At 27.8% G+C, this 11,928-nt stretch overlaps 3 protein-coding genes across 10 annotated transcripts; 1 reads left to right on the top strand and 2 right to left on the bottom strand.

Moving 5' to 3' along the window:
* Positions 1-2,881: 2,881 nt before the first annotated feature.
* LOC139993409 (uncharacterized) lies at positions 2,882-6,796 on the bottom strand. 2 transcript variants are annotated; one of them, XM_072015109.1, is made up of 3 exons: positions 6,497-6,796; positions 5,955-6,403; positions 2,882-4,517 (listed from the first exon to the last, which is right to left on the bottom strand). In XM_072015109.1, the coding sequence occupies exons 2-3, from the start codon at positions 6,385-6,387 to the stop codon at positions 3,649-3,651; spliced, it is 1,302 nt and encodes a 433-aa protein (XP_071871210.1). In that variant the 5' UTR covers positions 6,388-6,403; positions 6,497-6,796; the 3' UTR covers positions 2,882-3,648. The 2 variants fall into 2 exon arrangements, with proteins under 2 accessions (XP_071871210.1, XP_071871209.1); XM_072015108.1 differs by having other exon boundaries at positions 6,550-6,795.
* Positions 6,797-7,977: 1,181 nt separating this feature from the next.
* Positions 7,978-10,020, top strand: LOC139993407 (coiled-coil domain-containing protein 174). Of its 2 annotated transcripts, none has more exons than XM_072015104.1 (2): positions 7,978-8,159; positions 8,252-10,020. In XM_072015104.1, the coding sequence occupies exon 2, from the start codon at positions 8,381-8,383 to the stop codon at positions 9,890-9,892; it is 1,512 nt and encodes a 503-aa protein (XP_071871205.1). In that variant the 5' UTR covers positions 7,978-8,159; positions 8,252-8,380; the 3' UTR covers positions 9,893-10,020. The 2 variants fall into 2 exon arrangements, with proteins under 2 accessions (XP_071871205.1, XP_071871206.1); XM_072015105.1 differs by having other exon boundaries at positions 8,249-10,020.
* Positions 9,889-11,887, bottom strand: Nse1 (SMC5-SMC6 complex component Non-SMC element 1). Of its 6 annotated transcripts, none has more exons than XM_072015119.1 (7): positions 11,754-11,887; positions 11,245-11,353; positions 11,013-11,154; positions 10,574-10,769; positions 10,391-10,504; positions 10,192-10,315; positions 9,889-10,116 (listed from the first exon to the last, which is right to left on the bottom strand). In XM_072015119.1, exons 2-7 carry the CDS (start codon positions 11,342-11,344, stop codon positions 10,073-10,075), a joined length of 720 nt encoding a protein of 239 aa, XP_071871220.1. In that variant the 5' UTR covers positions 11,345-11,353; positions 11,754-11,887; the 3' UTR covers positions 9,889-10,072. The 6 variants fall into 6 exon arrangements, with proteins under 6 accessions (XP_071871220.1, XP_071871218.1, XP_071871215.1 ...); XM_072015117.1 differs by having other exon boundaries at positions 11,730-11,871; XM_072015114.1 differs by having other exon boundaries at positions 11,668-11,826.
* Between the last annotated feature and the right edge of the window lie 41 nt (positions 11,888-11,928).

Below are 11,928 nucleotides of genomic sequence, written 5' to 3'. Positions count from 1 at the left end.
TGAGCTTTTCACACACATTTCAAAGAAAATCAAATATGTATTACTATTCTCACCTTCCAAACAAATTTTCATATTAAAACTTTCATCAAAATTCATATATAATTTCTGCTTTAATAAAAAATTACAGTAAGAAAGAACGTTTTAAAAGGAAGATAATAAAAATTTGTAAGTACAAATATTAAAATATACCTATCTTTACCATAACTTAAATATTACTTTTCTTTAAAAACAGAAAAACATTGCACAATAACATCTATGTTACGATGACATAAATCTTACAACGATAGTAACAAAGTAGACATCAAAAGTTATTTTAATATATAAAATTCAGCAAATTACAATCATAATTTGAACATATACCTAAAAAAGAAATAATTCTTATAGATCATTTATATGTGTGTACTGTGTATACATATATATATATGTATATGTATATATAAAATGATACAATAATAATAAAAATATATAAATAAATAAATAGATATATATAAATATAATACTAAAATGAATGCAATACATATAAAGTGATACAATAATAATAAAATATACATATGCATATATGTATGTACATGTATACATATATATGGATGTATACTTACAATATATACACATACATACACGTATACATATAGAAACATATAATTAACGTAGTAGAATGTAAACTAGACGATCTCATACCTTTATCTTTAGGAGTTGGCAGTTGCTTGTCATTTGTCACAGATTCCTGAGACATTCTGCTTTTTACCACGTTTATCCTTCGAGTAAGGTAAAATTCACAGCACACACTATACAGACTTTATTTTTTCTAGATCTTTTATGTGAGATCTATCTACGTCTCATACGCCATACATACATATATATCTAATTGTTGAGTTTATATTCTAGCTATATACCTTAGTACTGTTTAGTATCACAGACTGGTTTTTCCTTCTATGCCTCGAATTTTATCTTTAAAAGCGAGGAAAGGATTCCGCGGTTGAGGGAGGGGGGGGGGGGGGTCAAACGATACAGTTTTAAACGTTGACTCGACCAGGTAACAGTTCTAATACCGATGGCTCTCGGTGGCCACTCTCACTTCGTTCAAAAGAGAAATGAAGAAAAAGTGTTTACGTGCTGAACGAGGGCTACGGTTTTACGCACGGGTTATGCAGAAGATGAACGCAAAATAATAATTGATCGCGTGAGATTCGAAGCACGTGTTACTGAATATCATTTCATTACATCGGCACGTCCTCCGTCAATTATTTAATAATCCATCGATTTATCACACAAAATGTACACATACAACACTAGTTCACTGCTATACAAAAATAGAAAATGGCGCACGATCCCCACTTCCGCCGTTGTTTCTCACTGCTTCCTTGATCCACAACGGAGAGCGTTTTAAGTTACTACAATCTTATAGATAGCACTACGTCATCTTTACGCGCGGGCATTCTATTAATCGAGCGCCATCTTTCTGAGAATTTATCACTAAGGAGCATCCACAAAGCTTCTTATTTTATAAACGTAAAATTGCCAATTATTTTCTTTTTCATTAATAAAAAATACATTATTTTTTATATAAAATCGATGATATTTCAATGAACATGGGTGGTGGAAAAATATAAGAAGTATTAGGTAAAATCACTAACTTCTTGATAGAAGCATTATGGCAGCTTTTAATTTTCTATAATTGTATTTTCTTTTTGTCATTAAATTAAGTTTCGTAATTTTATACTTTTATGTTGGGATATATATGTAAAGTAGTAAATAAAAAAAAGAGGAAAAGAGTGTCAAAGGCGTTGTGCGAAAAGAATACAATAAGAACATGCAATGTAGCAATCTACAATTTGAATTTGGTGCGAAACAAACATTAAGAACTGCATGATGAAATAGAAGCAAAATGACTTCTGAAATCTCTGCTTTTGAAAAACGCTTTCCTTTGGCAAAATCACTGTAAAAGTTTGTAATCAGAAGAAAAACAATAAAACAAATCAAGCTCTTTTCTTTTTAAAAAAATCTGAAAATTGAGGAACAATACGTATTTATAATGAATCATACAGTTTTCCAGTAAATAAATTATAGTAGCTTTACTAGAAACATAGAATAAAACTGAAATTAACACTTTGGCGCGAACATTGAAATAATTCTACAGTTCAATCTTTTTTAGTTTAAAACTAAACCTGAATTTGACAAATTGATAACCTTTTATACTCTTTTCATTTTTTGAAATGTACATTATTAGAAAGTTTTGCATATTGCTATGCTTATTAAAAAGTTTATTAATACAAATATTAATAATAAAGATAAACATACATATATATTTTTGTATATATTTACGTCTATTTTCATATTTACATTTGTCAAAACAAAAAAGAATAAAAATTAAGAAATAAAATTGTAATTGGGCAAGTATTCTCCTGCAAATTATTATTCGAAACACATTATTATAGGTTACGTTAATCTACGCAATTACAGTTACAATAATTACTGAAAATCTTAAAAGTTATGCAAAATAATCTTTATTTGACTAAAATAGAAAGTGAAAATATATAGTAAATGGTAAATTCTGATTTATCGTAGGAACTCTTAACTGTTGATTATTAAAGTAGAAATATTTCTTGTTAATGATAATTGATAATTATTTTATGAATATATTCACATTACTTTGTCCATAATCTCCGCATATATAAAAACATACACATATGATCTTTATGATTGAAAATTTCAAAAATTTTTCTAATAATTTATATTCATATTTGCAAAAAAATGCATATAAACAAAATATATTGTATCAGTAATGATATATTTTTGTCAAACATTAAGAATAACTTTACCATAAAAGGAAATGCAAAAATATAAACAAGTTAATGTTACAAACAATCATAATCAAATCATATTAATCTAAATGTAAATATTTATTGAACTCAAAATAATGCAATGTAAAATGGGTTGCTCACACTTTTTTGTTTGTCATTCTTCAATGCATTTCAGAAAGTACTTACTTAATAATTATAAAACATAATAAAATTCTAAAAGGAACGCTATTGTATTTTTTAGAATGACAATATGTGTTCGTTTAGTACACCATAGAATATTATAAAGTATTACAAAATATATTTTCTTATATGTAAATGGTTTGTAACAAGAAACACGCTTTCTTCCTTTTTTCATCTTTAAATGAAATGTAAAAAAATTAAGAAACGTATTTTTTCAATATATCATTAGGTAACACTGGCATTCTAGTGTTACAAATGACTAATTATTAAAGGACTGATGGAATGTTCAATGTTGTTCTTCATTCTACACTAGTAATTCTGCCATTAAAAACAAATTAACTGCTTTAAATATTGTAGACCTATTAAATATACTAAGAAGTGTTTATATGTACTTTTTATAATAACATTTTCTTAACCGTAAAATATTATATTAACAAGAAGTTACTGGAGCTATAATATGTAAAATATTTTATAGAAAGTACAAATAACCATTTTTGAAACAATGTATAACCAAAATGTATTATTCAAATTTTACAATGTATGTATTTCTTGAGAATTTCTAGACATAGAAATACTCATAGTATTTGTATCTTTATCAAATATATTAAAATATTAATGATATATTTTTTTCGAAGAAACGTATCAAGTAAAAATAGAACATATATTGTTAATTTTCTTCTTCGTGTACTGATGTACTCATTACATTATTTTCACCCATTTCATCCTTTATATGTATTTCATCTAGCTTTTTGGGCGACCCCAACATTTTGGTGTATTTTGCCTCTTCTTTTTCTGAATCTTCTTTTTTACCATTATCCTCTGTTGAATTCTGCATATTACTACTATTTAATGTTTCTGACGAATTCAATATTTTCTTCTCCTCTGCAGTTATATTATCCGCATTCTTCCCCCGTCCTCTCTTTGTAGTAGCTACTGATTCTTTATTTGTTTTCTTTTGTGTTTCTTTCACTGTTTTTGTTGCATCAATATCATCTTCACTAAAAGCAGCTTTACCACGCATTTTAGTAGGTTTCTTTTGTGGTGCTTCTTTTTTCTTTACATTCCGTCCTTTTTTAGCAGTTTGAGCTGATTCTAGCTCATTATTTTCAGTAGTTTCACTTTCATTGTTAGTATCTGTTCTGAAGGTAACAAGTATCGAGTCTGAGGGAAATTTTTCTGTTGCTTTCACTCCTTCATCATCTTTTGTAATATCATCTGAATTAGGTTCATTTTTACGACCCCTTGCTTTCCTTGGTGCTGTTACTTTCCTGGATTTATCATCTTCTGTTTTAACATCGTTTTCAGTCTCATTATTGATAGTAGCTTTAGCTTTGTTGTTAGTTCTATTAGAAGTTTTATTTTTTGTATCATCATGTACATCAACCTTCTTTTTTGTTGTTTTTGCCTTTGGTTTACTTTCCTTTGATGTTGGCTCAGTATTTGCTTGCTTTTTCTTTTTTGTAGCTGGTGCTTCTAAATTTTCAGCATTTTCATTAACGAGTTCTCTTTTGGCTCTTCCCTTTGACTTTCCCTTAGCTGAAATGAATATATGATCATCATGTTAATACATGTATAATAAATTCTATATATATACAGTAATAAGTACAATTCTGTTGATTTCCTGATTTTGATGTTATTTAGTGATAAAAAGGATGTATTTTAGTATAACACAGTTAATCCTTTGCAGACTGATTGTTAAATAGCCACCTTTTAAGTCCTTTTAAGTTACAGACACGTTTAGGCATATAGTCGCCTGAATGTCTGAGGTATGTTAGTATTTATAGACACATAGCGACTTTCTATATGATTTCTATAGCACTTTTTCAGAATAAACTAAACTGTTTTCATTGTATAAATCTTATTTCTTGTTAGAATTATCTTCCATAAATGTTAGATCTTAGTCTTCCCCACCCATATCACATTTCTGCCTCACAATATCAGACTTTCGCTGTATGTCTCAAACAAACAATTTATGTTCTAAAGAAATTAAGTTATATTTTTATCTATAAGTTGCTTACATAACCTTTCCTTATAATGAAGTACAAATTTCATGAACATAAAATAATGTTTATAACTTTTAAAATATGACCTTGAGGCATGTATCTTTCACTTATAGAATACTCCAAAAGCTTTCATCTCGTACACCCAAAAGTCAGATACCCCATTCCACAAAGAATTAAATAAAGAAACAACTAATTAAGTCCACTGATATAAGTCTTCTAAATAATAAATCCATGAAGTTACGTAAAAGAAACCTAATGATGTAGTTAATACCTAAAATATGATAACCATTACTTTTGATGTAAATGTTTTGAAAAAAACCCCATAATTAAATTAAATAAAAAGACAATTTTGGTGATATGTGTGTATCACATATCTCATATAAATAAAAAAATCTGATTTATCATGTCTTTCTCCTGCAGTCTTCATATACAATGTTTAATGTTTTTACGTATGTATAAACCACTAAATGAACATTCCCAATGAATTTGTAAAAAATTCATAAAATCCCATGCTAAGAATATTTATCCTAAAATTATAGTGGCTGTACAAAGTATTTGTAGATTCACTTATTTCCTAATGAAATATTTTTTTAATAGCTTCTACATTTCATTATCACAATATCAATTTATTTTAGTCATGTGGGAACACTACTATAAGACACAAAATTTAACATACTTGGATCTAATTAACTAATATATAAATGCTATAATAAATATGGCGTATAAATATTTTTCGTAGCTACTGTATATGTTTTAAACTAAAAAGCTTTAATATCTTTCTTCGTGATTGTACATATTCCCAATGCGCGTTCGAAAATTATCGCGTAACCACCACATTACCTTACAAATCAAATAAGCAGTAAAAATTAACAAACAAGACAAACAAGTTTTTCGTATATGAAAATTCTCATTCAAAAAACATATATTAACAATGATATTACAAACTTATAGAAAAATTTCGGATACGTACATTCTTCGTCTACATTGATTCCCGCCTTTTTCGCTGTGGCTTTAGCGCGTGTCTTTTTCGTTTCAGTTTCCTCGGCATTTTTCACCTTCTCGTTGACTGGATTCGTATCACCTTTTTCCGCAGCCTCTTTGTTCCTCTTCGGCGTAGACTTGATTTTAGAGTTTGGTTTTTCAGTCACTGAGGCGGTTTTAGCTGATGCCTTGGGTTTTGTTTTCGCGTTCCTAGTTACCGCCGTGGCCGTTTCTGTACCTTCTGTCTGCTCGGTTTTAGTTGATTTTGCAGCTCTCGGAAACCTAATTTGCTTTTCCTCGTCACTTTTACTCGCAGCCTTCGCTACAGTTTTTTTCTTCTTCGGGGGCGACACATCGTCGGCTTCCGCAGATCTCTCTACAACCTCTGCCTCCGAATGTTTCGTAGGCTTACGGGGTGCCATTTCGTTTAACGAGTATCTAAGATATATTTAAAAACTAATTTTTATACTATTATTGTTATATTTTACATATAAAAAGTGATATATATATATATGACTAAATACTACAAACCACTCGTTAAACATAAATAACTAAATACTACAGAACGTCGCATGATTACTTACCACTTACCGGTGCCCAACATGCAATAACGTGTTCGTTGCATTAACTGGTGTCCGCAAGTCTGCAAGTTACACGACTAAACTAACATAGTAGCAGATCGGCAGCTTCAGGTTTCGAATGAGTTTGATAATCGACAATCGATTTTCGGATTGACGAGTGGCGACAAGATATCAACGGATCAAATCCTTCTAACAACCGTAATTCCCCTAAATACACGCAGCAACATGCTATGCTTACTTTGCAACTAAGTAAACCAACTTTTTTATGAAATATTTACAGCTCTTAAGAATGGAGCCTAAGGCCCCAATGTTTTACACCCTTCCAAATCATTTTATCTTAATATTTATTCATTTAACATTTATCTAATCCTTGATTAAATTATAATAATTTTAAGCTTTTCTTTGTACCTATAAATATCATAACTTTTGAAGACTTTTTTTATATGATTCATTAATACATTGAGATAACCACTTGATGTCTTAAAGTGTTACAAAAAAGGATTTCCTTTATCTTTTATTTACTGCTATTTTAAATTTTTCGTTAATTTTATATTTATGGCGTAAGCATTTAATTGGTTACTGTTTAGGGTTTATTCTAATAAAATTGTATTCTATGAAATTGTATCATGAAATAATCCGAATTTTAAGTAATATATAAGAGAATGAATATATCGCGGAGTCATCCTTAATCTCGTTTAATGCTACTCTGTTATTTACATTTTTTAGTAAAGTAAAATATTTAATTATCAAAATTGTTGTTAATAGTAAAAGAGATTAATCTAGACATAATGAGTATGTATATTCATATCGTATTTAACAAATAATATTACTAAAATGAAATTGAATAGAATGAAAATTTATGCCTGTAAAATGCAATTATATTTTAATGGAATTTTCAATGAGATAAAACATCGAGAAAGATGATTTTGGTAATTTTTAAAAACAATTTTCGTCAGGATATTTTCCAAAATATATTTCACGTTTATTACCTTGCCACATTAAATATTCATGAGAATAGAATATTAAAAGAATATCGAACAGAAGAATTTACATTATAAAATTACATGTAATACATATTTTAAATATACAAAATTTATTGACATGTAACTTAAAAATTTACATTATTTTTTTGTTTATATAAAGTTACAAGCATTAACATTAGTTACACGTAGTTATTTTTGTTTATACTTTCTTAACCACGAGATATAATCCTTATTGCTCTATTCTTGTGTTTTTATTTTTTAAATTCTTAAAATAATATTAAATATTTATATGTGCCTACATTTTATGTAAATATTCTTTTTAATAATAATTACTTAATGTTAATTAATTTTTATAATATTCTTAATACAAATTCCGATTTCTTTTATTCTCACAATGATATACATATGTAGTATTACTAACAGTAGTTACCGATTTCACATATTGGCATGAAGATCTTCGAAAGAGTCATTCGTGTTAGTTTTCATATAAACAAAATTTAGGAACTATTAAATATGTTACTTGAAATTAGGATTCCTTAAAATAAGATTAAATTTTCTTATTTTATATATATATATAAATCTTTTTTAAATTATACAGATTAAAATTTATGATTTAAATACACCCCGAAGGTAATGTTAGTAATATCATAACCTATAATTGTTGTTTCACTTTGACATTTAATAAAACAATTCATAATAAAATATTTAATTTATTTCAGTAGGTGCTCTGGAATAAAGTCACAAATCAGAGAAAACTTATATCAAGTTACCGAAATACTTAAAATCATCGTACACTATTTTCTAAATGCGAGTGAATTACAAACAGTAATACTTGTCAACAAAATTATTTCATGATGAATAACACGAAAAAGATTAATGTAAATTTTTCATCCCTCGTGGGTTTAAAAGCGGAACTTTTAAAAAAGCAGCATGAAGTAAATGAAGCAAAATTGAAATCAGATATAGATCACACAGTATCGAAGTTACAAAAGAAAAAATCCAAAAAAATTGAAAAGGAGTCTAGGAAGGAAAATCCAAAAATGCCGGAGTACATTGAGGATGTTGGTACTCATAAAAAATCAAAATTAATGTTGGAGGCAAAAGCAAGATTATATGACCGATTAAAAAAATCCAGAACTACTAATGAGAATTTCCTTGTTGACTTTACAAACAAATCAGATGAATCTGAGGAAGAATCATTGCCAAAAGATGAAACTGACCCAATATTAGAAAATGAGGATGACTGGGTAGAATATGAGGATTGTTTTGGACGTACAAGAAAATGTTTACGCGAAGATTTGTCCTTGATGCAGGAAAAGGATCAATTGATCAAACAACAAATTATAACCAAAAAAGGAATTGATCCAAAAACCAATAATATTATTGACCAAAACTATGTTGAGGGAGAGAAAGAACCTGAAATAGAAATTATGAGAAGAAAGTGGGAGGAACAAACACAGAAACTAGCAGATAAAGTAAACATACACTATCAAGATGTTTTATTTGATGAAGCTAGAACTCATGGTGTTGGTTACTATGCATTTTCACAAGATGAGGAAGAAAGAATTAAACAACAGGAGAATTTGTTCAATTTAAGAAAGGAAACAGAGAAGAAACAGAGGGAGATAAAAGAATTGAAAGAATTGAGGGAGAAAATGGAACATAACAGATTGAAAGCGGCTAAAATTAGACAACGTATTAGAGCAGGATTACCTATAGATGTAGTAGAAGAGGAGTTTAGAGAAAAGAATGATAATGTATCTAATCAAAATGAATCAGGAAATGTACATAATGCAGAAGAGAATTTAATCGAAATTGAAGAAAAAGAAAATAGTGAAAGCCAGACTATAGAAAGGGATAAAGAAATAGAAAAAGAAAATAAAATAAAAGCTTTAGGAGAACTTCTAGGCAAGAGAACTCATTGGTATGAGATGTCTCAGGAAGAATGGGTTCATAAATGTAGGAAAATGAGAGTCACTGAATTTGGACCAGTATATGAAAATTTTAGAAGTGCTGGTTATTTAAATCCTCAGAATGCAGATACAGTTTCAAGTGTTCATAATAATGACAAATCTCATTCATATGAAATGAATGATACAGAAAACAGTAATGAAATAAATATAGATTCTTACGATATACCACTCCCCCCTAGCTTAAATACAAATGATTACAATACTGAGCATAATAATTTGACTGAAACAATAAATCAGAATAATTTTGTTCAGTCAGTTGATTCTAAACAATACAACTCTAGTAATACAGTGCAAAATCAGATGAAACAAAATAGGAGTATAGATGAAGCAAGTATAGAAGCTGGTCTCAAATACTTGAGAGAAAAATTTGAAAAAAGTCAGAACACTTAAAGCATTTACAAAGTGATTTATACTAGTTTACTATACATACTTGTAAATATAATGTATTGTATATACACGTGTATTATATAGAATACTAAGAGTATTTGTGATAATAAAAAATTTATTTACAAAAATAACATTTCGCATTTTCTAGTTTTTCTTTTTTAAACCTTCCTTTTTTTTTTTATTTCACTCGTATTCTTGTTCTGGTACTGCTAAGTCATCTTGTATACCTAAATATTCATTAATTTCATTTTTATTTTCGTTAATTTCATTTTTATAAAAGGTAAAAAAGAAAATAATATTACCAGATAGATCAATGTCTGAAACAACTGTGCTGCAATTGGGACAGTTCACACGAGTATGAACCATAGTGAATTTCTTCAAACAATATAAGTGAAAGAAGGTATCACAGTTAGTACACTTTTCGCCCTAATTAATAAAAATTAGTAATATTAAGTAGAAATTTCTCACATGAAAAAGGCATATTAGGTAGGAATAGCATACATGAAAAATAACTTGTTTGCAAAGGCAACAGGTATTTAAATTGTTTTCATATGTAGCTCTAAAATATGGCATTAATTCTGTTATACTTCTTACACCCATATAGTAATAACCATCCTGTAAATGTTATAAAAATATAAAATTAATCAAATAGTACTGTAATGTATTTTGAATTTTTATCAATACCTTATAAATCAACCATTTTCTATTAACTATATCCTCCAGAAATTTTTCAGCATCTGCCTTTGACATTTTTATATCCAATGAAGGGCATAAATTTAAACATATTGTACTTTGTATGCATCCATTGCGTGATGTTATAATTTCAGAAAATATAGTCCTTAACAGGGCCAATTGCTCTTTCGAAAATTCACTTTGGTACCTAGAAGATATCATAAATATCAATAAACTTCATACAAAATTTCTACAGATATTGTTACTTAACAAATCATGAAAGTAAAATAAAGATATCATAACTTATTTGTAAGTCCATTCAATTTGACTTAACAGTATATAGGCCAATTTAAGAAAAAAATAAGTTAAACACCCTAGGTGATTATAAATATTCATAAAACAATTATGCATAACTGAATTTTGATATATTAACAATTACTAAAACATATACCTCGTTACTTCATTAAGCGTAGTACTTATTAGAACCCAATATAATTTGCCTGTAATTTCACACTGTGCTTTTTTGATTAACATGTTTAAGAGCTGTAATTGTTCATTTATTTGATTTATTATTACTGATACTCTATTATCGCCTAAAATATAGAGTTTTATTTATACATATACAATAAAATAGATACATAAAAATATGGATTGGATTTGACATTACATAAGAATTTACTTACCAAATAATTTAATAATTAAGTCCTGTATTTTATTTTCAATTAAAAGACCTTCATGTACAATTGCTTGTAGAACTATTTTATGCTTATCGCTATAAGCCATGTTTTATTTCTGTAACAGACACAAGTATTATGTTTTTATTTCAGATTATTAATGTTATTAATGTGTAATGTCAAAATACTAAAGTTTTACAAGTGAATCAGAAATTATTTCTGAATTAGTAAGCGTAACTTCTATAAAATGTTTTGACTAATTAAGTAAATACATACATATATATACAAAACTATGCAACGCAACCCGCAATTATGTATATAAACGGAAAAGATAAATTTTCATATAATGATATTATATAAAGAAGTTTTCTATTTATGCAATTTTGTAGTATTCTTTTTCGTTGGTAATATCCAAAATACTACATTTTACACCTTAAAACAACTGAGCAACTAACGAGAAAATGTGTATATAATATATAGCTATTAAAATTTACAAATAGTGTTGAAACATATCTCACAGTGTTTCTCAAGTTACATTAAAGAAACGTAAATCCTTTCAGGAGAAACACAATCATAAAATAATTAAGAAGTACAACAAATAATTTGTATACATTTCTTCCATCTACCAAACATCTATTCTATTATATAAAAGATTAGACAACAGAATTATACATAGTTGAAACAATAAATCTT

The sequence above is a fragment of the Bombus fervidus genome, chromosome 13, assembly GCF_041682495.2.
Source record: "Bombus fervidus isolate BK054 chromosome 13, iyBomFerv1, whole genome shotgun sequence".
NCBI lineage: Eukaryota > Metazoa > Arthropoda > Insecta > Hymenoptera > Apidae > Bombus > Bombus fervidus.
This window is presented reverse-complemented; position numbering and strand designations above follow the sequence as displayed.